Consider the following 27935-nt stretch of genomic DNA (forward strand, 5'->3'; position numbering starts at 1 on the left):
AACTGTCCCTGTGTTCTTCCATTTCCTTACTATGTTCCTCACAGTGGAAACTGACAGGTTAAATCTCTGAGACAGCTTTTTGTATCCTTCCCCTGAACAACTATGTTGAATAATCTTTGTTTTCAGATCATTTGACAGTTGTTTTGAGGAGCCCATGATGCCACTCTTCAGAGGAGATTCAAACAGGAGAACAACTTGCAAGTGGCCACTTTAAGTAGCTTTTCTCATGATTGCATACACCTGGCTATGAAGTTCAAAGCTCAATGAGGTTACAAAACCAAAAAAAGTGCTCTAGTAAGTCAGTAAAAAGTAGGTAGGAGTATTTAAAACAAGAAAATGATAAGGGTGCCCATACTTATGCACCTGTCAAATTTTGTTTGAATGCAGATTGCACATTTTCTGTTAGTACAATAAACCTCATTTCAAGGCAGAAACATTACTGTGTCCAACAGTTATTACATATATCAAACTGAAATAGCTGTTGCAAAAACACCAATTTTTATAAAACATTAAGCTTAAGATTAATAGGGGTGCCCAAACTTTTTCATATAACTGTATATGTTTGGTGTCTATGAACTCGTAATGACCTGGACAATAATAATGGCAGGTCAGTTTTAGCATTCAGTGAAAGTGGTAAAAAAAATAAAAAAACATCTGTGGTATTGCACTTTTTTTGCAATTTCACCGCACTTGGATTTTTTTTTCCCGTTTTCCCGTACACAATATGGTAAAACTAGTAATGGCATTGAAAAGTACAACTTGTCCCGTAAAAAATAAGCCCTCACAAGGCCTTATTGACCAAAAAATAAAAACGCTATCGCTCTGGGAACAAGGGGAGCAAAAACAAAAATGCAAAAACTGAAAATCCCAGGGTTGCGAAGGGGTTAAATAAGCGATGACTGCTTGCCTAACATCCAGGGAATGGAAGAAGGCTTCTTTTTGATTTTTAGGATTCTGACAAAAGGACGGAAGTACGCAGGCTGCTTCACAGGAGGAAGGAGAGGTTCTGCGCTGGCCGGTCCCCTGAGCCCGCACACAGGTACGCTCTTCTGCGCACATCACCTCTCTGTTCCCATTCTCACAGGGACAGGAAAAACACTGAGGGGTGGACGAAGGGGAGGGCTTTTAACCCCTCTGTGTTTCCTTTCCCTGAAAGGATAAGAAGGACGTCCTCCATGGTGCTGTCAGGGGGACATCCTGAAAATACAGAAATGGTGCACGTGTTTCTATTATCCTTTTCCTGATTGCTCCACTCTTGATTTTGGCTTACAAATACTGATCGTGTGAACGTGGCCTTGAAAGGTTGTCTGTGAAGAGAAACCTTATGTTGTGGTCGCAGTTTAACTGCAAATATCTTCCATTGGAGAAAAAGTTGCAAGTGTTTTTTGCAAATCTTTCCTCTTTGGGAGTAATTTAATGGGCATTATAGCTATAAGTTTCAGTCACTGTACAGCCTTAAGCCTTAGTGGTATTTCTATCTCAATATATAGCAAGGCTGTGTTGACACGTTGCTGGCTGTTGGTGAAATTGTATATAACCATTGCACTGTTACTTCTTTTACAGGGTTATGTGGTCTGAAACAAAGGGCAGTAGCAAAAGCCATTAAAAGAGCGAATATTATGGGTAAGTTATAGTTTGCGTCTTTTTCTTCCCTTCATGATTTTGTACATAACGCATGAAATTTGTCTTCTAGGGTTTATGCCAGTCACATACAAGGACCCTGCCTACCTCAAAGACCCAAAGATTTGTGATGTTTAATACGTTTTTGTTAATAAAAGATTGCTTTGGCAATATTTGTGAGGATTTATTGACCATGGGAACCTTAACCCTATTTAACTATTAATATTAGCAAAGGAATTCATTATCAGTCAAAACACCAAGGTGAGAAGATAAATTTGTTGGTTTTAAGTTATCCATCCTCGCAACAAACTCATGATGGAGACCAGTAAAAAATGGAAAATATCAACCACTTCAGTATATTTGGCATATAAAAACTAATTTTACTCCTGCAACTAAAAAACATGTTCTTTTAAAGCAGAACTTGCTGTAAGAAGAGATTAGCTCACATCTCAGGTCCTGCCATTGCTATTTGAAACTACTAAAATGTGGGGGATTGTGAGCCCGTCCAGTCCATTCTCAGCTGCTCAGAGTCATCTGTTTCGGTGCCACTCTTCAACAGTATTCTGTCATCGGTGCTGGTCTTCTCTAGTGTGGTACTTCTTTTCGTCGCTCTTGGTAAACAGGCTTTCCTTTTTAGATGTGGTCTTTTTCGCTTGCCAGCTTTTTGCATAGAAACTTTACAGAGGTCACCAGGTTGAATTACTAAGGTAAGATTATTCAGGTCAGAGCAGTTATGGTTGGTGTCACAGATGTGTGGTATGGTCTCCCCATTCACAGTGAGGGAAGAGGACTGTAAAACAGCAAAATTTGGGAAAAACTTTCGCAAAGCTTGACACAGGAACACATTTTCTTCGGGGCTAGCTGATTCTTTCTTGCCTACAATATAAAAGATGTAAATATTAAACCTATTGTAAGAACAAATGATAAACAAAATAGTTTTTTTTTCCTTCCTTCTGAACATTATTATACAGCCTTGTAAAGTTGATTGGTGGAAATCTTACTATTAGTGCCCTCAGCGGTTAGAGATTGTAGAGTTTGTGCAAGTACAGCAGCCTTTTCAGATGAGCTGAGGTTATGCCAGTAGCCAGATCCCCTATTGATTTACAACTTACCACCTCTTTAAGGGGGTTCTCTTAAAAGAATAGCATAGCCCAGCTATATGCTATTAAATTATGTGACAAGTGAGGGTTCAACTTCTGGAACTCCCATTGATTACAAGAATCAAAAGCCCACAGCACTAATTTATTGCAGCATCCACTTTTTTAAAGGAGAACAGACAGCTGTTCTTATCAAGTAGTGTTCAAAATGGACGGCGCAAGGATTAATGTATCATACAGACCAGGCATCAGTATGTACTAATAAAAGAAAAAAAGCAATATGCTAGTTAACATTTTTTTTATTCCACTTGTCCCCAATATAGCCAATGGGTGGGTAGACCAAAATAAAAAACTGATAACTTACAGACATTGTTGTTATGGCATTGGTTATTAACAAATCCATTGTAAGGATTACATAGGAAATGGTATTATATCTTTTATATAGTTGTGAATGCAAAACGTAGATGTAATAATAATATTTTTATTTATATAGTGCCAACATATTCTGCAGCGCTTTACAATTCAGACAATTTACAGACATTATGGGCACTGTCTCCATTGGGGCTCACAATCTAGATTCCCTATCTGTATGTCTTTGGAGTGTGGGAGGAAACCGGAGAACCCGGAGGAAACCCACGCAAACACGGGGAGAACGTACAAACTCCTTGGTGGGATTTGAACCCCGGACCCCAGCGCTGCAAGGCTGCAGTGCTAACAACTGAGCCACCGTGTTGTGAAAAGAGGGCATACTAAACACTTTACAGGCGAAACATTTTCTCCATAACTTTTGCTGTGTTTCTTATATATACACATATTGGTGGGGGCATTGCCTAGAACGGTGTACTGGGACAGATTGACTGTTGTCCTATGCAGTCATGGCTTTTTTTTTTTTTTTTAAGTTGCTTTTTAAGGGACTCTTGTCAGCCCAGAATGACTGTTCAAACCATGTACAGGTGCTCGGTGCATCTTGGCATGGACACACATTTATATGCACCTTCCCACCTACTTTCCATCTATCTCTACCATTCTCTGGCTCTATGAAGCCAGAGCTGTCAATCAAAGAACAGGGGAGCAGAGAAAAGGAAAACAAGCAGGTGGGAAGGTGTATATAAATGATTGGCCCCACCGTGAAGCACAAAGCAGCGGTACTTTGTCAGCAAAGAGTGACAGTTCTAACCATGTCTCTTTAACTTAGATGGATTTAGTCTCGTTTGCCTTTTAATACAATTATACAGACCAATCTGTCAGCAGGTTTTTGCAAATTTAATTTGAGAACCGCATAATGTAGGAGCAGAGAGCCTGATTCCTGGGAAATGTCACTTGCTCAACAGCTTACTGTAGTCTCAATACAATCTGTGTTTTATCAGCAGGAGATTATCACGGCAAAACTAGCTATGACATGCGAGGTAGCCCATCTAATCGCCCCCACCGCTGATTGACAGCTTACTAACAATGTACAGTGTAAACAGGAAGCTGCCAATCAGGGCGGTGGGTGGGGTTATACACCGCTCCGCATTCTGGGCACTGTTACAGCTACAACAAGGGTTTTTATCAAAACTGCACTAAGCAGCCCAGTAAGTAATGCATCCCAGGAATCAGGCTCTCTGTCCCTATATCATGCAGCTAAGATTACATAGCAAAAACCTGCTGATAGATTCCCTTTAATATACTTGGGGTGACCTGGACTTACTTTCTCGAGGATGTTGATATCTGCAACATATCAATTTCTGCTGTAAGTTTTACGGTGTGGACATACCCTAAAAGTCCGAAACTTTGCAATTTTTGTTGATGATTTAATGAGCTAAACCAATCTCGTATATCTGTATGGACCACCATTTCTAGACCCGCCATGAGTCTCCTGACCTGAACTCAGACTTCTAAGCACATATAAGGCTGTTGTGTCCTGGTCTGGAGACACATGAACGGTCCAGACATTGCGGCTTGCACACAGACAGTAAATGACTCCTGTGTAACCAGCCTTAATAAGGGGTCTGGCTTCAAGACAGCTCAGGACGCTGTCATATAAAAGTATTAACACTTACCTTCCTGACCCCAGCCTCTACAACCATTCCCTGTACTTCCTGCTCTGTCTTGAAGGACATGACCACTGCAGCCAATCAATAACCGCATCCGTAGCCAAGATATCACTACTAGTGTCAATGATTGGCTACTGTGATACTAAAGAGACCGGTGGGAGGAATCATAACATAAGTGACTGGAAGTAAGGTGAATATTACTACTTATAATTTTCCAACATTCTTTACAACACTTTAACACATTCTAAAGAAGCCATAAATACTACAATGATAAACTGTAAAACTAAATCCTTGTAAAATCTTACAGTTACCATGTTTATGAAGTTGTAGCTTCTTTTTTGCAATTTGCATCTTCAGCTGGTTAACTTGCTGCAATAGTTTTTCTACAAAATTTTCACTGTCTGCCACACGACTGCAAGTTTCCTGTAAAGGGAAGAGATCACAAATAATTACACAGACTGTCGGCCAATGATTAACCCCTTCCCAACCTTGCTATTTTCGGTTTTGTTTTTTTCCTCCCCTATTCCAAGAGCCATTACATTTTTAATTTTTCCATCCACACAGCCGTATGAGGGCTTATTTTATTGCAGGACGAATTGTACTTTAGAATGACACCATTCATTCTACCACATAGTGAACAGGAAAACGGGGAAAATATTCTAAGTGTGTTGAAATTGTAAAAAAAAAAAAAAAAATGAAATTCCACAAATTTTTTTTTTTATATATTTACCATACTCACCATATGATAAAACTGACCTGGCAATATGATTCTCTGAGTCAGTACGAGTACACAGATACCAAACAGGTAGAGGTTTGTTGTTTTTTTTAGCGGTGAAAGAAAAAGTGGAAATTTGTAGTGGGGGGGGGGGGGGGAAATCACATTTATGTCACAATTTTTTGAGCCCCGTAACAATTTAATTTTCCAGGACGTCCCTCCTGACAGCACCCTCAGGAGGTCGTCCTTGATAGGGACAGGAAACACACAAGAGGTTAAAAGGCCCCTCCTTCCACCACCCCTACTCCAGTGATTTCCCTGTCCCTATCAGGGACAGACACAGAAGAGGACTCACGTGTGTCAGGAGCTGGAGTTTCTGAAGCCGGACGCATGAGGATCAGGATGGAATCCTCGCATTCCTCCCCTCCCTTCAGCCGAGGTCCGGACGCCGCCACCCCGCTGAACAAGGGGTCCCTCAGGTTTTCCCGGTTGGAGCGGAGACTACCAGTGAAGAACCGTCTCCCCAGCAAAGGGGGCTCTTGGTTCCAGCTGCTACAGCCCGCGCACAACTCCGGAGTGCGCCGCATGTGAGGAAGAAGAAGCACTTCCGGTTACAGAGGGAGCGCTGTGCGAACCTCAAGTAACCAACCTGCATTCCACCATGGAACGCACTTCGGTTTGTTTGAAAAAAATTACGCCAATCCAGAATTAAAGGACAAACGCCGTTTTGTGACGATTCAGATGGAAGACAGGTGAGAAATGCTATTTAAAGAGGGGGAGGGGACTGAGGTTATCAGACTGCCAGATCACCAGTAATCGAAGGTCAAACCACTGGTTGCTCTGATACTTCAGCTGAACCTCCAGTTCATGTAAGTCTGCTGGTTAGTTCCCCTCTTGTCGCCTGTTCCCATCTGTCTACAGTAGTAAATTCTGGTGCGCCTTGTCATTTTAGGACAAGGTGACGCCTAAAAGACACATGACGACATCAGCTCCTAAGAAAAGAAGATGCGCCATCTGTAATAAACTGCCGGACACATATGGGAAACAGTTATGCTCCGTCTGTATCGCCAAAGTAGTAAAAGATGAACATTCTTCCTTTATGTCTAACCTGAGAGCCATAGTGAGAGAGGAAGTCCACAGTACAGTAACAGACCTAGTATCCCAGCAAGCTCCTCTGGGTGCGCCCCGTCAGAAAAGACCCCGACGGGAGTTAACTTCTCCTCCTCTGCACTGGACGTTATCAGATTTCTCCAATCCTGATCAGGACAGGGAAGAATCCATCTCAGTTTCCCCAGAGGAGAAGAAAAAATACCTCTTCTCCTGGAAAGATACCAATACACTTTTAGCTGCAGTGAGGAACACTATGCAAGTAGAAGACACCAACCCTCGTCAGTACAAGATGAGATTTTTGGGGGATTGAGAACAAGCATGAACAGGGTTTTTTCCGTTAATAATCACATAAAAGCTATGATTCTGGAAAAGTGGGAGGACATGGAAAAGAGGCTAGTCATTCCCAAAAGCTTCAAAACTCGCCTGCCATTCGAACCAGAAGACATAAAATTATGGGAAGAAACCCCTCAAATTGATATCCCAATAGCCAGAGTAGTGAAAAAGACATCCATTCCGTTAGTGGACTCGTCATGTCTTAAAGATTCTATGGATTGGAAGGCAGACAGTCTCCTCAAAAAAACCTGGGAAACCTCCGCCGCAATAATTAAAGCTAACATTGCCTTTACTTCAGTCGCAAGGTCCATGGTCATATGGTTGGAGCAGCTGGAAGGTCATCTAAAGATGAAAACTTCAAGGAAGGAGATCCTTGACTCCATTCCACTACTTAAGATGGAAACGGGATTTATAGCCGATGCATCGGCAGAGTCAATTAGATTTGCTGCCAGGAACGAGGCACTTTCTACATCTATAAGGGCTATATGGCTAAAAACCTGGTCTGGGGATAGTCACTCTAAAAGCAAATTATGTGCCATTCCTTTTTCGGGCCTCCATGTATTTTGCCCAGTATTGGACAAAATACTAGAGAAGGCTTCTAAATGAAAAAAAGGGTTTCCCTGAGGAGAAACCTAAGAAAGTATTATCCTTTCTGAGACCACGTTACCAACAGAGGACGGAATACTCCGGGAAAGGAAAGTTGGGTAGGTGGAGCTACCAGAAGGGAGGTAAAACAAGAAATCCCCTTCCAGCTACGCGTTAACCCGCGTAGACAATGAAGCCAGGAAATTGAGAGGAAGACTCCAACATTTAAGCAGGGCATGGAGGGAAGTATCTAAGTCCATGGATTCTCCAATCCATTGCAGAAGGCTACAAAACAGAGTTCGAACACATCATGCAAGAGAAATTCTGCTTAACGATGACTCAGTCTCCTCAGGTCTCCAAGACTACAGACAGACGTGAGAAAACTGGTAGACTCAGGAGCAGCAATACCAGTGCCAGAAGCAGAACAGTTTCTGGGTTACTACTAAAGTCTTATTTCAATAAAAAAAAAAAAAAAACCAGGGGCGATTACCGCACGATTATAAATCTAAAATCCCTAAACAAATAAGTTGTTTACAAAAGATTCAAAATGGAATCTATCAGATTGACCATTCCCCTAATCAGATGGAACATGGTGATGTGAGCAATAGACCTCAAGGAGACATATTACAATGTACCTATTCACCATCACAGCCAAAATATCTACGATTTGCACTGAAAGAAGGAGACACCATATTACATTACCAATTCACTTGTCTTCCATTAGGGCTTTCCTCAGCCCCACGCATCTTTACCAAACTGATGGCCGAAGTAATGGCATTCCTCAGAGAACAAGGGATACTAATAATTCAATACCTGGACGAGTTCCTTGTATTGGCAGAATCTCCGCAGCATCTAAGAACCAGTCTTACCTCAACCATCCTGACCCTAAGAAATCGAGGGTGGATTATAAACTGGGAAAAGTCATACATTCCAGAAAGAAAGAAAATCTTTTTTGGGAATCCAACAAATGTCCTTCCTATCGGAAAAGAAACAAAAGGAGCTCAGAGACAGAATCAAAGATTTCAGGAGAAAATCTAGTCACCATCTGAGAATGAATGAAAATCTTGGGTCTCATGAGAGCCACCATACCGGGGTCAGATGGAGCCAATTCCATTCAAGACAACTGCAACATCAAATTTTGTTAACTTGGAGCAGGAAGATTGTGGATCTGGACAAGAGAATATCCTTGTCAAAAATAATGAGGAGATCAGTGACATGGTGGTCCTCCAAGAACAACATACAGAAAGGAGTCATATGGAGATCAGCTCCATTCGTCAAGGTCACTACCGACGCAAGCAGTAGTGACTGAGGAGCTCACGTAAACAATCAGTACATACAAGGCACCTGACAAGAGCAGGATCTTCCCAGATCGTCAAATCTGCGAGAGCTTCAGGCAGTCTGGAAGACATTGAGAAGATGTCAGAAGCAGTTAAGGAGTCAGCATGTCAGGGTGTTAACTGACAACATAACGACAGTGGCCTTAGCAGGAAAAAATTTCCAGTGGGCAGAAAAATCAATCCTTTCCTTAACAGCAATACATCTAAAGGGTTCCCGGAATACTATAGCAGATTTCCTCAGTCGAAAAACAGTTCTACAGTCAGAATGGGAGTTAAACTGGGAGGTACTTCATCACATAACACATCAATGGGGCATTCCCCAATGGGATCTATTCGCTACATGGAAAAATGCAAAAGGCGGAAAAATTCTTCTCCCTCAACACAAGAGACGGCCCTATGAGGATAGATGCCTTATCTCAGAAGTGGAACATGGACCTAGCTTACACTTTCCCTCCTTTGCCCTTAATACTAAGAAAGATTCAGGTGGATCAGGCCAGAGTGATGATAAGCCTATCCTTCTGGCCCAGGAGAAGCTGGTTCCCCTTGCTGAGGAAGATGTCCTTGGAAGATCCAATAATCCTTCCAGAGAGGCGAGACTTGCTATTTCAGGGTCTGATATACCATCCCCATGTGAAATTTCTTTAACTTTCAGCCTGGATCCTGAAAGGCAAATTATAAGATCCAGAGGGCTGTTAGATTCTGTCATCTAAGCCAGTGACATCGGCGATCTACACAAAAATTTGGAAGAAATTCTGTTCACAATATCAACCAAAATCAGAAAGTTCAGATGCAGACTTTCCTAAAATATTAGAATTCCTACAGATCGGGTTTGAGAAAGGCCTAAGGCTTAGCACCTTAAAAGTGCAGATTGCGGAATTAAGTGCTTTCATGGATTACCCACTAGCCTGCCTTCCATGGGTCAAAAGATTCACTAAGGCCACAACAAGACTAAAACCAACTATTAAATCCTATGTCCCACCATGGGACTTAAACATAGTCCTGAGGAGTTTCTGTGACCAACCTTACGAGCTCCTACAGGAGTCGAGCATAAAATTTCTCTCCCTTAAAACTGTGTTCTTAGTGGCAATTACAGCAAGACGGATAGGGGAAATTCAGGCCTTTTCAATTAAAAAGACCCATACCTGAGATGCCTGGACGACTGTTATCCTCAGAACAGATCCAGCTTTTTTGCTAAAAGTAGTAACCCTTTCCATATGAATCAGGAGGTGGTATTGCCATCTTTCTGCCACGACTACAAAAATGACCAAGAATTAACATTTCACTCGCTAGATGTTAGAAGGGTGGTTCTACAGTACTTAGAAGTCACAAAAGACTGGCGTATAGACTCCAACCTGTTTACAATTTGGGGGGGGGGGGAACAAGGGAAAGAAGGTTACCACATCAACACTGGCAAGATGGGTCACATCTGTAATAAGTCTGGCCTATTCATCTGAAGGAATTTCCCCACCAGAGAACATCAGAGCCCATTCCACCAGAGCTATATCTACATCATGGGCAGAAAGAGCTGGGGCCTCGTTAGACCAAATCTGCAACATGGACAAATCTGAGCCCTTCTGCAGACATTATAAATTGGACATTCTATCGGGTCAAAAGATGGCCTTCGGAAAGAAAGGCCTCCCTAAAATGTATACTCTGGTATTCTTCTGAGGGTGCTGTCAGGAGGGACGTCCTGGAAAGTAGGCATTAGACCTACCGGTAATAGGTTTTCCAGGAGTCCCTCATGACAGCACCCATTATATTGCCTCCCTAAAATATTCTGAACGGTTATGTGAAGGTAACATAGGTTGTAGGAAAGCAAATAAAATAGAGTTGCATCCATCCTGGTGTGGTACTTGAAAAATCACTGGAGTGAGTGGAGGGAGGGGCCTTTTTAACCTCTTGTGTGTTTCCTGTCCCTACAAGGATCTGAAGGACGACCTCCTGAGGGTGCTGTCATCAGGGACTACTGGAAACCTTATTACCGGCAGATCTAATGCCTACCTTTTTTTGGGATCTAGGGATGTATGAGGGCTTATTTTTTGCACCCTGAGCTGACTATTACTATTGATACTATTTTGAGGTAGATACAATGTTTTGTTCACCCATTATTGCATTTCATTGCAATGTTGCGGCGGCCAAAAAAACGTAATTCTGGTGTTTTGAATTTTTTTTTCTTATTACGCTGTTTACCGATCGGAATTATTTTTTTATATTTTGATAGATCGGGAGATTCTGAACAAAGCGATACCAAATGTGTATTTTTTAATATTTGAATTAATTAAAACATATTGTAACTGATAACTGGGCATAATGACACTTTGAAAAATCATTTCATATACCTTCAGTTCTTCTTGAAAACTTGTACACATAGCAGTGATTTTATCCACTTCCTTTAACGTGCCATCATCATTAAAAAACTCCGATCTGCCAAAATAAAGCATGCCATGTTAATTAAATATACAAAGCGGAGTTAGGGGATTTAGTCAAAGAATAAAATCTTCATTTTTTTTAATTATAGACTTTTTTCAACTATAATATTGATTTTTCTCCTTTCTTTTAGCTAAACTTATATATTTGAACTATTTTTAAACCTAAGAACTAATATCCCCTCTATTGGTGCTTTTGTGGCAATGGCTCCTGATGAAGGTCTCGTATCCTGGCCTTCAGCAATGTGTTGTCACATGAGATTGCTGCAGCCATCATGTGTGGATATAACACATTGCCATCAGAAAGAATTGTAATCAGCACAGAAGTCAGAAAATAAAGGCAGTGGGAACAATATTGAAAAAAATCCATTAAATAAATCCACCCACGCCATACAACTAGGGTATATGCGCATGTTCAGAATTTGCAACAGAAAAATCTGCTGCAAATACTGATGTTGGCCGGAAAAACACTGCATGAAATATGCTTTCCCACCCCCATTCATTTGGATAGATAAAAAATGCTGCAAAAACAATGAAAGTTGACATGCTGCAGATTGGAAAAAATAAGCTACATGTGCATGAGAATTCAGGAATCTCATACACGTTCCTGGTACGTATAAAAAAATAACGTGCACATACCCTCATGTTTACATTTTCACAATGAGTTTTTTACACTATGTATTTTCGCTATGCCAAAAATTCACAGTATCACAATTCCAGAAAAGTGGATGAAATTTATAGAAATCTGATACCCGCTGTTTGTTTTTTCTCACCGGGTAAAAAAAAAAAAAAATGCACGTAAAATCGCACATGACTGAATCGATAACGGTTTTGTCAAAGCCAAAATACCAGGAAGTATCAAAAACAAATCCGTTTTATTTTAAAACATGCCATACCGAAAATGCACTTAAAGGATTTTAATAAATGAATAAAGGTTATATATATTAAATATTTCTATATATCCACACTTCTCCTACTTCCCCTTTCCCCTAATCTAATATGACCATTTTGGTGGTGCACACCTGTGGATATAGATCTGATGAGAATAGACCATCTCTTTGACATACCGAAAAGAGACAAACCACAGCGTCAAAAATGCATGTTAAAATAAAAAAATGCATTCAAAACCGCAATGAAAACAACGCAAGAAACCTAATAGGTGCAGAAAATCTGCAACAGCAAGAATTCAAATACTCATCATGGGAATGTGGTCTAAATATGAAAAGTAGCAGGACGTCAGCATAAATCGCTTTTTTCAGGCAGGGGATACAAAACGGCAATCTCTCAGCTTACACAGAAGCCTTAGGCTTAGTGCCCACGATGCAGAAATGAAGCAGAAATTTTCCTGAGCATTTCTGCATCTCCTTGGCAGAAAAACGCATGCGGTTTTTCCATGCGTCTTTGACACGTATTTGCCATGCGTTTTTCCAATGCATTGTATAGGCAAATACGCATGCAGAAACGCACAAGAATTGGTCATGTCCGGATTTTTTCTGCGAGTAAAATCTGCGCAGAAAAAATACGGACCATGTGCACAGAACTTGCAGAATGTCATAGGAAGTCATGGGATAAGGTATGCAATGTGTTTCTGGAGCGTTTACGCGCTGCAAATACGCACAAAAAAATGCACCAAAAACGCATCCTGGGCACACAGCCTAAATCAAGTGTGGAACATCACATTTTCTGGATTCTGTGCCTGAACAATGGGGATGTCTTTCTACAACTTGTTTTTGAAAGCAGGATACAGAGACAGGCAGGGGGCAAATGGAAGCGTATTGCATATAACCGCCAGAGGAGGCAAGGAAGTATGCAAAAACAAGAAAAAGATTAGCACCAAAATCTGCTTGCCTTGTGTGCACAGATGTCAAGCATTTTCCAGCAGTTTTCTTAGGATTTGCTGTGGAAACTTTTTATAAAACACAAGTACTAAGTGACATTTTTCCACCACATATTTTTATGCACTTGTAAACTGGTCTAACTGGGGTGGGCTGAACGCCAGAAAAGGGGTCAAGAATTCTCTTTTATTTCAATTTATGGAAGGCATGTGTGAGGAAGTTAACCCTTACCCCATGCAGATAAAAACAATACAGGGGTTAGCACAGAGCCTGGATGCAGAAGTGGAGGTGAGGGTTAGTTAATGGAGCACACTAGCAGTGATGGAGATACAAGGGGTGACATAATTATTTCATCTTCTCCAGGCACCTTCATAAGATTAACCCCTTTCTGATGTGTAGCATAATAGTACGCCCCACATCAGATACCCGTTTGGTGCAGGCTCCGGCACTGAGCCCGCACATTTCCGGGCATATGTTAGTTGATCTATACAGCGGATATGTGCCCGCAACAGATGCAAGTGGAATCGTGACCCCCCCCGGCGGCTGTTAACTAGTTAAATGTCGCTGTCACTCGTACTTCCAGGAAGCACGTCATTGGCCCCGCCCATCGGTGACCCCGTCACATGATCATGGGTCACCGATGGGTTGGCATGACAATCCGGGGTCTGCAGGTGACCCCTGTGGTTGTCATTGCCAGATTGCTATGAGCGCCGCCCAGTGGTCGGCGCTCATAACAAGTGAGCAATTCTGCTACACAGGCGATCTGATCATCGCCTGTATGTAGCAGAGGGGATCAGACAATTGCAGCTTCTAGTCTATTCTAGAGACTATTGAAACATGCAAAAAGTGTAAAAAAAAAACAAAGTTTTTAAAAATATATAAAATCACCCCCCTTTCGCCCCATTCAAAATAAAACAATAAAAAAGAAACCGCACACATATTTGGTATCGCCGGGTTCAGAATTGCCCGATCTAGGAGTATGAAAAAAGAATTAATCTGTTCTGTAAACAGCGTAACAAGAAAAAAAATTCTAAAAGCCAGAATTACGTTTTTTTTGGTCGCCACAACTTTGCAAAAGAATACAATAACAGGCAATGAAAACATTGTATCTACCCCAAAATGGTATCAATAAAAGCGTCAGCTCGGCACACAAAAAATAAGCCCTCATCCAACCCCAGATCACGAAAAATAGAGACGCTACAGGTCTCCGAAAAAGGCGCTTTTTTTTTTTTTTTTTTTTTTTTAAATACAAACTTTGGATTTTTTTTTCATCACTTAAATGAAAAAGAACCTATACATGTTTGGTGTCTACGAACTCATAAATGACCTGGAGAATAATAATGGCAGGTCAGTTTTAGCATTCAGTGAACGTGGAAAGAAAAAAAAAAAAAACACAACTGTGGAATTGCACTTTTTTTGCAATTTCACCTCACTTAGAATTAAGGACCTCAGTAAGTTCGCCCCCCGCAGCAGCACTGCCTGACAATTGGCAAATTGTTATTATTTTAAGTGATTGCCACGTCGGCCTTAAAGAGGATATCTGGTTTCATGAAAACCAGTCGCCACCCTCCCTTTAGCAATGATGTGTAGCTGACACTTCTGCACCTACCTGTGATTTGTAACTGCACGGTTAAATCCAGAAGACATAGAGGATCCAAATAAAGAGCTGTATCCCTGTTGTTCTGACAACCCTAAGTTGGCAATTATAAGAGGCACTTTCTGTAAAAGACTGGGAGAATAAGAAAAACGTCAAGAAGGAGAACCAAGCGCATATCCACATGCATCAGATTTGTTATTCATTTTTCTGCACCTGATGGCAGATGTGTGGCAGAAAGACAGCCACGTGTTATCTTATGCAAAATGTTCTAATATACAATACACATACTGTATAGATTTTTTACAATATACACCTATTTCATAGAACACAAGTGCCAATATAGCACTATTTAATTACATATGAGTAACCCTTTTGCTGCCAGAACAAATTTTTTTACACTTTTTTCACATAGAAAATATTAATAAATTCAAATTAAAATGTATTGATTTGTATAAAAAAAAAAAAAAAATACACGATTGGTAAGAGGGCTAATAAAATGAAGAAAAGATTCTGCTGCAGGAAAACATGTTTTCCCTGATCCAGTGTTTCTGTTGCCACATTGTAACAGTACTTTGTAATATAAGCAGTATACTCTGTATGGCCAGAATCTAACTACCTTGAAAACCGAAAATTAATCTGAGCTAGAAACTTATTTTATCATTAACAACTAGACACAGGATGGAAGATACCGGTTATCCAAAATTTTTCTTCAGTTTACCAAAACAGCAGGAAATGCAATACATAAATAATAATATTATTAATACTTTACCCCCTTAAGAAGACCTGTCACTAGGTCAAAAGTAGCCAGTTTTTTCTCTTATTTTATGCCAGTTTCTCTCAAGTATTTCTTTTTTGTTTTTAATGTATCAGTCATACGGTTCCAGAGATATGCGCCTTTTTGCTTAGTGATCACGATTATGGTCTTTAAGTGGGGGCGTGGCTCTCAGGGTAATAAAGCAGAGCAGCCTAAAGACACGCCCCCAGGGAATCCTGCGAGCCACGCCCCCAGGGAATCCTGCGAGCCACGCCCCCAGGGAATCCTGCGAGCCACGCCCCCTTGGTAAACACCACAACAATTAGCATTAAATAAAAAAGCCTGGAATCGTATAGCGAATTTAACAAAAAACATAATACTAAGGGGAGCAGTGGGAATAACATAAGAGCTAATATGAGCCACTTTTGACCTAGTGACAAGTCTTCTTTAAATCCCTGCTGGCGCCATCCTGCTACAATAGATTCCATCAGTCTTTGCTTACTTCCCTGCACTGATGACATGTGGTTCATGTACATGTGACATCCGCAGCCAATCACTGGCCTCAGCAGTGCCACCTGCATATGCAGAATGAGACGTTTACAGGCATGGCTGGCAAGTCATCAATGTTGGATTGGGAAAGACAGGCAGAGATCACCAAAACATCAGCGATGGACCAGCAGGGATTCATAAGGGGAGTAATAGCTGATTTTTATTTTATACAGATGCACTTACTGATCTTGGGGTTTATGTAAAGCGTACTCCATGAGATGAGTAGATTCGGTCTCTGTAGTAGAGTGTGACGTGACCAATAAGAAAACAAGTTCTGGATTAGACAAGCAAGTCTGAAGGTTATGATGCAAAACCTTCTCCCTGAAACTTATCGTTTGTTCAGTGTTATGGCGAAATTTATACCATCCAATCACGTCCTATCACCACAAAAAAAAAGAGTAAATGCAGTCAGTATTACAGAAGCAGCTTTTTAAATATGCAACACAACAGCAAAGCAACTTTATTTAGACTAGTTATTAATCAGCCCAACATAATAAACTACAGGGTGGCAGATTATATATGATAGTGTTTGAAACGCTATGTTCACACTGAAAGCTACGAGGATATGACAAAAAGTGTTTTCTGACAGTCAGTTAGGGTTCTGCCATTATTTACTGCAAGAACAGCTCTGCAATTTGCAACATTCTTGCCTAAAAATCCTAGGAAAGTGAAGATTAAATTATAGGTTCAGGCTCTTTTTAAAGAGGACCTTTCAGTAGTTTGAGCATGTTATACTGGCCACATCACAGTATAGTGGCTGCAGAGCTGAGTAACATATACAGTAGTTTTCAGGGCTGTGGAATCATTAAGCCAAAGCTCCAACTCCTCAATTTCCCTGACTCCCGACTCCACAGCACTGCCTCACTACTGAGCGGGTACATGAAGTGCAGCACAGATTCATCTCAACTAAAAGCAGAGATCCTTACATCAGTAACAGAACAGACATTTCATAACTTTCCCAAATTCTTATGAAAAAATATTCCCCACAAACTGCATGGTACTACTGTACCCAATTTATTATGTATCTTAGGAGTCGGACCATTTCATACTGGCTGCGACTCCGACTCCACAGCCTTGCTAGTTTTTATATTTTAGATTTCTTCTCCCCATTGTGGAAATATTAGCTTCTAAAGTTTGGGTCATATTTTATAAGAGAGAGACTATTACGAGAGATTTGTGTACTTTTTCCCCTGCATGACTCCTCCTTATTGGCTGAGTCATGCAGGAGAAAAAAATAACACACCCCTTAGAAAGTCAGAAGAGCACTATGTAAGATATGTTATGATTCCCAGAATCGTCAGGGGGCCCAACAGTCAAGCCTTAGCTATCATATATCTTAGCAATATGAGAACATGATTATTTTTAAGCAATAACTGAAGCATAATTTAACTTATACCTGACTACTTGGATTGCTAAACTACAATAAAAATAGGAATTTTTAAGGGAGACCCAGCAAAGACATTAAAAATGCTTTTGCATATATAACAATATTTTCTTCAACTCTTGCTTTGCTGAACTTAAGCTGACTACTTATTACATGAGCGGTCATTCATTTAAATTACCAACATGTAGTACTCCACCACAGAAAAAAAAATATGTATGGGAAGTCACAATTTCTTCTGGTGATATCACCAAATCAATGGGCTGGCATAATTGGAAAAGTATTTACAACTTTTATAAAGCAGACAGAAATCCCAATCATAGTTACATGTCTTGTAATGAGGAAATATTATAAATATATATATTACATCCATGCCCGACTTTAGGTTGGTTACCTTTTCTTGGCCAGCAAGTAGCTTCTGTAATGCACGCTTGTTCAATTCACCCACTCCACTGTAAAACCTATACATATTTACATACCATTAGACATTCAGAACAGTATTCCTGGAGTTCAGTTTAAACAGAATTGAAATAGTTAAAAGATGCTGCTTATTTAAAGGGGGACCATCTGCTATCATGGAGTCAAGCACTGCTGGTGGTAAATGGGCCTGGTGCTGTGACTGTCAGGGAAAGTGAAGGCAATGTTTGACTATTGAGGATAGTAAATGAAGGACACGGTTGTGATTAGAGGGCAGAGGGGGTTATAGGTAATGCTGTGACTACTTGGGAGTGCAGCAAAATATCAAGTTATCTGAATAACTAGTTAAAGGGACTCTGTCAAGAGGATCATCGCTCCTAAGCCGTCTTTGTGGGCATGCAGGTCATAAGAAGCTGAATAACATGATACCTTGATATCTGCGATCCAATGCCTTATTCCAGAGAATCCAAGTTTTTCTTATATGTAAATGAGCTGGTCTGTGATATGGGATGGACACTAATCTGCATGAGAATCTGAGTCCAGAGATTATTATAAATGAAAGGGGAGATTACTAGCGTGAGACATGTAACTAACAGGACAGTAGAACTGAACTTTTTCTCATTACAAACACATTTGCTGCAGCTCACAGCAACACTACTGCAGGTTTGTCTGCTTGTGAGATGGAAGCTGAAGCTGAGAGGAAACGGCAGATGTATCAGTTATCACATAAATCTGAAGGGAGACGAAGAGAGCAGATTGTCAGTCATTACATGTCTCACACTGGTAATGCCTCCTTTTATTTACAATAAACTGCGGAGGCAGATTCTCATGCAGATCAGTGTCCGGCCCATAGATCTTAAAAGCTTATTTACATATAAGAAAAACGTGGATTCTCTGGAATAAGATATCAGCTTGCAGATATCAAGGTATTATTTTATTCAGCTTCCTATGACCTACATGCCCATATAGACGCTTAGGAGGGAAATCCTACTGACAGATAGCCTTTAAATACTTAATGAAAATGGGCACCTGGATTGCACATCAAAATATTATACATTGATCTACTGAGTCTAAGCTAAGTTTTCAAAACTGAACAGGAGATTCTTAGTTAACATTTTGATCAAAGTGTATAAGCCCACTGCGACATCACAACAAATTCCCCATTCTATTGTGTGCAGCCCTGCACAGTGACCAGAGCTGGAACACGGTACCAGCATGGATAGCAACCCAGGTGCCTACCAGCACCCATGCTGCCAAGCAAAGCCCACAGGGCTCATTTGGTGTTGGACCTGAATGGCAGCCATTGTTGCTGTGTCTTAGGGGTAATGTGCACCATAGCTTTAAGGGCTTTGTCTACTAGCATGTGTGCTCTTGGGCACAAGGATCGCTGCACATATGGTGCTGTGAAAGTGGTAGTAACTATGTAGTGCTGCACCCAATAGAGTATAGAATCAATTAACCCCTTGCTGACATGACGTACTGGTAAGTCATATGCCAGCTCCCTAACTTTGATTTCAGGCTCAGAAACTAAACCCACATTTTTGTCGGTAGATGATGACAGTGATATTCAGCCATCATCTGCCACCAATAGTCAAGCATGGAGCAAAGCTCTGCCCGTGGCTCAAAATGCCACTGTCAATGCAGAATGTGTCCCAGGGGGCCTGCTCTTCTACCTGACCACAAGTGCCCCTATGACGCGATCGCTGGACACACATGGGTTGCCATGATAGATCTGCTGAAGACCCATGTGGCTGTAATGAAGGTACTCCTGTGAAAGCCATCCTGTGGCTGCCATTCATTGGAGACCATGATTTTTGCCATATACAGCAATACTATAGTATTTGCCAAAGTCCCCTGAAGATACTAACAAAAATGTATTTATTAAAGTTTTAAAATATAATAAAATATATAAAAAAGTTCAAATCACCCTCTTTTTACTCCATTTAAAATCAAGAATAAAAGAAAACGTATGTGGTATCAATAAATTCATAAAAGTCCCATCTATAAAAATAAGAAATTAATTAACCCCATTGTTAAATGGCGTAATGAGGAAAAAGTAAAAATCAAAAAGCCAGAATCGTGTTTTTTTGGCAGTCACCGCAAACAAAAAAAAAATGCAATAAGAGGCAATCAAAACATCATATCTGCCTCAAAATGGTACCAATAAAAACATCGGCTCTGGGCGCAAAATATAATCCCTCAAACAGCTCCATTACCCCAAAATTTAAAATGGCTCTTGGAATATGGTGACACAAGCGAGATTTTTGTCTACAAATCCCTGAATTTTTCTCACCACTAAAAAATGGGCATGTTTGGCATATCTTTAATCGTAATGACCTTGAGAATCATATTTCCATGTCATTCATATGGTATAATGAACAATGTAGATAAAGAACCCCCCGCCCCCCCCCAAAAAAAGTGGAATTGTGCTTTTTTTTTTGCTGAACTTGGAATTTTTTCCCACTTTCCGGTACATAACATGATAAAGTGGATTATGTCATTCTAAATGATAACTCCTCCCGCAAAAAAAACAAGCCCTCACATGGCTATAACAAAGGATGAATAAAGTTATGTCTCTTTGAAGAAGAGCAAGAAGAAAAAACCAAAGCGCAAAAAAAAAAGAAAATCTCCTGGTGGGGGAAGGGACATGGGACTGACCGTACAGGGACATGGTCTGATCATACCACATCTCCTGGGCAGGGGAGGAAGCAAAAGAGTATACAGACATTACAGCACAGGATCACAGCTGATTCTTTCTGTGAGATAAAACATTTTTTTAAAAACAGACATGGAAATGCTTTACCTCAAAGAAAGAATTATTTGTGATCCCCTGCTGTAATGTCTATATACTCTTTTCCTTTCTCCCCTGCCCAGGAGCTGTGGTATGATCAGACCGTGTTCCTGTACGGTCAGACACAGCCATTACACAATACACAGCAGGGGCACATTTATAAGATTATCTCAGCACAGGAACATTTTTTTTTTTTTTAAACATCCAATTGTGGAAGTAAATTATCCCAAGATCCATCGATTAGAATGTTGATAGAAATTAACTTTGTTCTAGGGAAAACCCTTTTAAATGGAATCTGTCATGCCTGAAATGCTATTAACCTGCAGATATAAGAGCAATCCCCAGGTAAATTTTGTTCATGGGACAACCCCCTTTAATGACTATAAAGGTCATAGTTGAAAACTGGTATCACTATTAACATGAGTAGAACACATAGATGGCCGTGTTAATGGGGTCATCTACATGAGGCAAAGCCACTGCGCAATAAATGCAACTGCAACATCCACACCAGATGATGCTGGTTTCCACTGTGGCGTGTGGCACATTTAGATAAGTGCATGGATGGAGTCTCCTCTACAATTTGTAGACATGACTGGTCCATTAATAAGAACGTTTGTTTAAATGAAGGCAGATTTTTCTCCTTGGAAATCAGTTGAGCACATACACTAAAACATATATTTTTTATGCTAATCAAAACAAAATAATATTAATATAAAATGCAAGAAATCATAGCTCTTTTCTCTAATAAGCAGAAACATCTACAAACCTGCACGGGTGATATAAAGGTATACTTCTTTGGATATCTGTGAGATAGAATATGAATTGCATTAGAATACTAATAGTTTACATTGCAATCTCATAAGAAGAAACTGTGTCCAACACTGAGGTTTAGGTAGTGAAGGATAGGGCATGCTGTATTAACCCCTTCACGCCGTGGCCCTTTTCGATTTTTGGTTTTTTTGCTCCTCTTCTTCCCAGAGCCATAACTTTTTTATTTTTTGTACAATATAGCCATGCTAGGGATTGTTTTTTTGTGGGACGAGTTGTACTTTTGAACAACATCATTGGTTTTACCATATCCTGTACTGGAAAACGGAAAAACAACTTCAGTGTGGTTAAATTGCAAAAAAAGTGCAATTCCACGGTTGTTTTTTTGAGATTTTTTTTTACCATGTTCACTAAATGCTAAAACTGACCTGCCATTCCAAGTTCATAGACACCAAATACGTATAGATTCTTTTTTTATTTGTGTGGAGAAAAAAAAATCCAAAAGTTTATTAAAAAAAAGTCGCCATTTTCCAAGACCAGTAGTCTCCATTTTTCAGGATCTGGGGGTGGGTGAGGGCTTATTTTTTGCTCGCTGAGCTGGCGGGTAGATACGATGTTTTGATTGGCCATTATTGCATTTTATTGCATTGTTGCGGCGACGAAAAAACGAAATTCTGCAGTTTGGATTTTTTTTTCGTTATACCGTTTAATGATCGGATTAATTTTTTTTATATTGATAGATCGGGCGATTCTGAAAGTGGTGATCCAAAATATGTGTATATTTGATTTTTTTTATTCTTTCATTTTGAATGGGGCGATCGTCTCCATGGGAGACTAGAAGCTGCGATCATCCAATCGCCCGGGCTGCAGCTCTGTTGTGTGTAGCAAAAATGCTCACTTGCTATGAGTTGTTAGTGTTAGGACGCAGCCCCATCATGTGACCGTATAGAAAGCGTCGACTCTTGCATATTGATGACCAATATGTGACTATTGTCTTCAGGTGTATATATTGGACCGAGAATATTTCCAATTACGTTCTACCACGTCAAAATAATGGAGTGGGATGTGACTGTGCTGCATTTTGTACATTTTAACCACATTATAGGAAGAAAACAATATACATAATACATCTCAGAGCTGTGTGACATACTAGTCTCAATCTGCTGAACATACCGATAGTGTAAACCACTTGTACATCGCTCATCTGAGAATCAGTGATATTATCCTCTGCTTCTCCCTTCACAACCCCCAGAAGAAATCCTTCCTGTGTACAGAAAACATAAAAGCATTATAGACAGTACTAAGACTGCGAGGGAGGGCTACCAGCTACAGTAATTCTACATCAAAAGTACACTGCACTAGCACTGTACAAAACGATAATGATCAGTAGTAACATGGCCTAATACAGCTGCAAGAAAACTACACCACTGCGTACAGTACATTAAAGGGGTTGGCCACTACTAGAACAACCCCTTCTTGATATAAATGTTTGGCCCCGATAAAATAAAAACACCTATACTCACCTCCCGTTCCAGCGGTGTCGGCACTCGCGTTCCCGAGGCTCTTGTGCGGTTGTTGTGACACGTGAGCCCGGCGCCCGATCAGCGCTGTTGTCACTGTCCCCGGCTTCGGACGTATTAGAACATGAAGAGGAAGTCTGGGCTGCAGCTGATCTCTCACTTCCTCTTCATATTCAATGCGCACGAATGCGGAAACAGTGACAACAGCGCTGATTGGACGCCAGGCATCAAGTGTCATAACAACCGCACGAGAGCCCCAGGAACGTGAGTTCTGTCACCGCTGGAACGGCGCCAACATGGGAGGGAAATATAAGCTTTTTTATTTTATCGGGTCCAAACACTTAGATCAAGAAGAAGCTGTTCTATAATAGACAACCCCTTTGAGAGACTGTAGAGGTCTATGGATATACCCGAAAAAAGAATAAAATAAAAAATATACATTATACTTACCTTCTGATGGCCCCCGGTCTCCATAGTGATCCGTCCTGGCTCGCCAGCAGCTTGCGATGATCTAAAAAGGACCTGCCATGATGTCATTTAGTCATGTGACGGGTCAGGAAAAACGCATGCGGATTTTACATGCGTTTTTCCCGCCAGGTTGATGTGTTTGTCAAGCGTTCTTCACATGTATTTCTGCATGCCGGTTATCAAGCGCTTTTCCAAGCGATTTTAGCATCACTTGGAAAGTGCTTGACAACTTGGTCACACTATATAAATCAATGCAACCGGCATGGATTTATATAGTGTGACCGTAAAAGAATGGTAAAAAATAAAAAATAAAGATTATACTCACCTTCCGATGGCCCCCAGTCTTTTCTCCCCTGCGTCCGGTCTCTTGCACTGCTCGCGGTGGTGTGAAAGGACCTCCATGATGTCATTTAGTCATGTGACAGGTCACGCGACTGCCGATGTCAGCGGTTGCGTGACCTGTCACATGACTAAATGACGTCATGGCAGGTCCTTTCACACCACCGCGACCCATACAACAGACCGGACACAGAGGAAAAAAAACACCGGGGGCCATCGGAAGGCGAGTATAATCTTTATTTTTTATTTTAAATTCTTTTTTTAACAGGTTCTATGGTACCCGGGTCTGGAGGAGAGTCTCCTCTTCTCCAGACCCGGGTACCATCCGCACATTGAATTGCATAATATCCGCTTGTGCACATGGGCTCATGCGGATATTATGCGATTCAATGCAAGTCAATGGCGGCAATTACGCTGAATGTCTGCAAAATTAATGGACATGCTGCATATTTTTCCGCAATGATAATCCGCAGCGGAAATTTCCGCAGCATGTGCACAGCACATGCGGATTATCATTGGGGTCCATGGGGCACGTATTACCAAATTTTTTTTAAGCGTTTTCGCTGCAGAAGTTCCGTGGCAAAAACGCTTGAAAAACACAAAGTGGGCAAGCAGCCTAAAGGACACTTCGGGTATGTTCCCACGATCCGGAGCCTGTGCGACCCCAGCGCTACAGAGCAGCTGCGATGCTTCAGCTCACAACTTTTTTTTTCCACATGCGGACTTTCCTCATAGATCTTAGTCTATGGGGAAAGTCCACATGCGGACCCGCAAGAGAAATTGACATGCTGCAGTCCTGAAAGATGTGCCGCATGTCAGTTTCCGCGGGTGATCCGCAGGTGCAAAGAGACCCATAGTGGACATGGGATTTCTAGAAATCCCATCCACTATGCTGTAACATCTGGCTGCTGCACGTTTGACGCTGCATAGACAAGCAGCTTCAAACCAGCAGCGGCTTTTGATCGTGGGCATGTACCCTTATTGTCCATAAGCTCTTTTCTTGGCCATTTCTCCAAAGTGTCTAAAGAGCCATTTTTCAACCCAACGCCAGGACGAATGTTGCACGTGCTACTGTGAGCAGCCTGCGTGACCGAAACGCAACAGAGTTTCTGGACTTCTCTCCCGTAGAGAACATCAGGAACATCATTGGTCGACAACTGCAAACGGAGATGCCAGCAGCAGGAATGTTTATATACAAAGTAATGTGCTAAAGTTTTAGGCAGGAGTGGAACAAAATGCTGCAAAGTAAGAATGATTTAAAAAATAAAAATAAACCATTAAAATTTCTATCAATTAACAAAATGCAAAGAGAACAAAAATGAAATCGAAATCAAATCCATATTTGGTGTGACCGCCCTTTTCTTTCAAAACAGCATTAATTCTTCTAGGCACATGGTTTTTGAAGGAACTCGGCAGGGAGGTTGTTCCAAACATCCTGGAGAACTAACCACAGATCTGCAGATGAAGGCTTGTGCATATCCTTCTGTCACTTCACGCAATCCCAGACAGACTCGATGAAGAGCTGCTGCTATATGACTTCCTCTGGATGTCAGTTACATCCACAGAGGTGAGAGTGAAGTGGCCAGATAGGCTGCAGGGCGTGCATAGCATAATAATTTCACGCAAGCCCCAGGAGAGCAGGCACTGACATTGTAGGAATGGCACCCGAACCAGAGGCGAGTATAGCTGCTATTATTTAACATGGGGGAACTATAGTGATTGGGAAAGGTTGTCTGAGTAGCGGACAACCCTTTTAAATGATGCACAACCCCAATTCAGACCAGTGCTCTCTGACCGTGAACAGGAGATGCATGAATTTTCTGAACTTCGGGGTTTCTCGGTGCGACCTTTGATTTCAAGGCCTGGTGTGAACTCTTCTGTACACTGCATAAGGGATGACGGGCCAGAATAGCAAAGCATAAGAGGAGTCTGGCATCCCAGAATGTGAGGTAATTTGTACAGCTGCTGTCCACAGCCAGAGAGCACTGATCTAGAATGGGGATGTGCCAAATGATTCACTCATCTCTTTTTGGGAGCTCAAAGTGTGGAACAGCAGTGCAGAACTATAACGCAGGTCAAGCTTCAGGAGCGCATCACACCAGGCAAAGCAGGAAGCTTGGCGGTAGACAAGCGCTTAAAGGGTTAGTCCAAAACCCAAAAGTAAATTTCAATTAATAAATCTTTAAAAACTAATAACTTTTGTAATTTAAGTCATGGTAAAATTCCTCACCATTCACTCTGTACCCTGTTCTATTTATATTACCCACTTCCTATGACGATTTGTTTGAGAACCCCAGAGCATGATGGGATACTTAAATGAACTGTCATCTGCCGGCTGAAACTGCTGTCACTCCACTTTCCGCCCAGGAACGAAGCGTCATCAGTGTCGCTCGTATCAGGGGTGGTGCTGTCTCCCCTGGGAGACAATGCAGGGACACTGATGACGCTTTGTTTGAGGGCAGCAAGGTGTCTGGTTGTCATAGCCCCTCCCCCGGATGATGCTTTGTTTCAGGGCGTAAAGGGGAATGACAGCAGTTTCTGCCGGCAAATGATGATTCGTTTAAGTATCCCATCATGCAGAGTGCAGGGTAGGGAATTTTACCGTGACTTAAATTACAGAAGATGTCACAGCCCTCCCTCCCCAACCCCATGGATGACGCTTCGTTTCAGGGCGTAAAGGGGAGAGACAGCAGTTTCAGCTGGCAAATGACGATCCCATCATGCAGAGTGAATGGTAGGGAATTTTACCATGACTTAAACAAAAGTTATTAGTTTTTAGAGATTTATTAATTGAAACTTACTTTGGGGTTTCGGACTAACCCTTTAAAGATAGATCAGCCCTTTAATTTCTGCAGCTTGCACTATATTTTATTCTAAAGTGAAGGAGGTGCCCTGCTGGGTGGAGTTTCTGTGCAGGGGCAGTTCTAATTGCACCTACCACAGGTATGATGGCAGCTGGTGGATGGATAACCATGGGAGGTGGCTCCTGCATCATTATCTGACCAATCTGGATTAGAGATGGAGCTTCTTGTTTCCCAGCTCAATGGGCACCAGAAGGAAGGGGTCAGGGCACCTTACTGAGCAGCTTCATCTACAGGACAGCTCACGAAGCATCCCATACACCGCCGTGTCACATCAGCCTCTACTCACCGCGTCTGAGCCGGAGTTCACATGCTGGAAGGCGAGGGCGCCAAAAACAAACCCTGACATGAGCGCCCTGGTGCTCTCCCATGCCATGGCGAGCGCTCACCCTCCGCTACCATAACGGTCTCTGTGGGGAACGGACTGTTTTACCGGTTACAGCGTTCAGAAAGAAACTAGAGAGACGTTCACACTGTAACGGAGTAACGCGTTATAGTAAAAGCAGGAAGTGTACTGCTCTCCTATACACAGCAGCAGCGAGAGGACCGCGGCATGTGTAGCGCGACACCACGGGAAACAGCGCCCTCTGCTGCACGAAGTCTATACTGCAGCTGGGAGCGATGAAAAGCGCATTTACCGGCACACAAGATTGACCTTTTATTCTTTCAGTTTTTACTCTTTCATTTTTTTTTTCTCTCCCTTTCTTCCAAGAGTCACAACTTTTTTAATTTTTCCATCCACATCAATTATTTTTTGCAGGACAAGTTGTAGTTTTGAACAGCGCCATTTATTTTACCGTATAGTGTACTGAAAAATGGGGAAAAAATTGCCCCCACCATTCCCCCCGGAAAAAAACAGCATTTCTGCCATTGTTTTTTGGGGTTTTGTTTTCACCGCATTCATTATAAAAATAACCATCTTCTCCAGTTTTATTAATTTAGTGTTGAAAAAAATTCAAATTAAATTTGTAAAATAATAAAAAAAAACATTGTGCAGCTATTTTCTGAGACCCCCTCACTTTTTTTTTTTTAAGTGTGGCGAGTAAAAGTTGGCAATTCAGGTGTTATGATTTTTTTTTTTTTTTTTTTTTGGGGCGTTTAACGTAGGTTTAAAAGATTTTCTATTTTGAGTGTTCAGACTGCCGATTCTTATGGGTGTTTTTAATCTTTTTTCTTTAGTAGTAGTGTATTATTTTGGATTTTTGTATCCAATAAAATTGATATATTTACATATGTTTATTGTCTAGTATAATCGAACGACTCCCGGCACTCACGTTTAGATACATTTTAGATCTTCATTCTTTTATTCAAAATTGGACGCGTTTCAGCCCGTTCAGAGCTTTTAGCAGCAGTTATGGATGAGCTGAAACGCGTCCAGTTCTCAATAAAAGAATCA

General features: G+C 41.2%; 2 protein-coding genes across 2 annotated transcripts in view; one reads left to right on the forward strand and one right to left on the reverse strand.

Annotated features, from left to right (window-relative positions):
• Positions 1 to 1793, forward strand: part of MRPS18C (mitochondrial ribosomal protein S18C) — a 24223-nt gene extending 22430 nt beyond the window's left edge. The window contains exons 5-6 of the mRNA XM_073637110.1: positions 1564 to 1623; positions 1694 to 1793. Coding sequence (XP_073493211.1) covers positions 1564 to 1623; positions 1694 to 1758 — 125 coding nt within the window. The 3' untranslated portion in view covers positions 1759 to 1793. The remainder of the gene's footprint in view (positions 1 to 1563; positions 1624 to 1693) is intronic.
• Positions 1340 to 27109, reverse strand: ABRAXAS1 (abraxas 1, BRCA1 A complex subunit). The gene is made up of 9 exons (XM_073637109.1): positions 26829 to 27109; positions 22525 to 22615; positions 21350 to 21386; positions 17770 to 17836; positions 16178 to 16371; positions 14704 to 14823; positions 11173 to 11257; positions 5065 to 5176; positions 1340 to 2496 (listed from the first exon to the last, which is right to left on the reverse strand). Exons 1-9 carry the CDS (start codon positions 26913 to 26915, stop codon positions 2099 to 2101), a joined length of 1191 nt encoding a protein of 396 aa, XP_073493210.1. The 5' UTR covers positions 26916 to 27109; the 3' UTR covers positions 1340 to 2098.
• Positions 27110 to 27935: the final 826 nt, after the last annotated feature.

This window comes from Phyllobates terribilis, unplaced genomic scaffold, assembly GCF_046119375.1.
Source record: "Phyllobates terribilis strain yellow unplaced genomic scaffold, ASM4611937v1 Scaffold_1__5_contigs__length_1240528914, whole genome shotgun sequence".
Lineage (NCBI taxonomy): Eukaryota > Metazoa > Chordata > Amphibia > Anura > Dendrobatidae > Phyllobates > Phyllobates terribilis.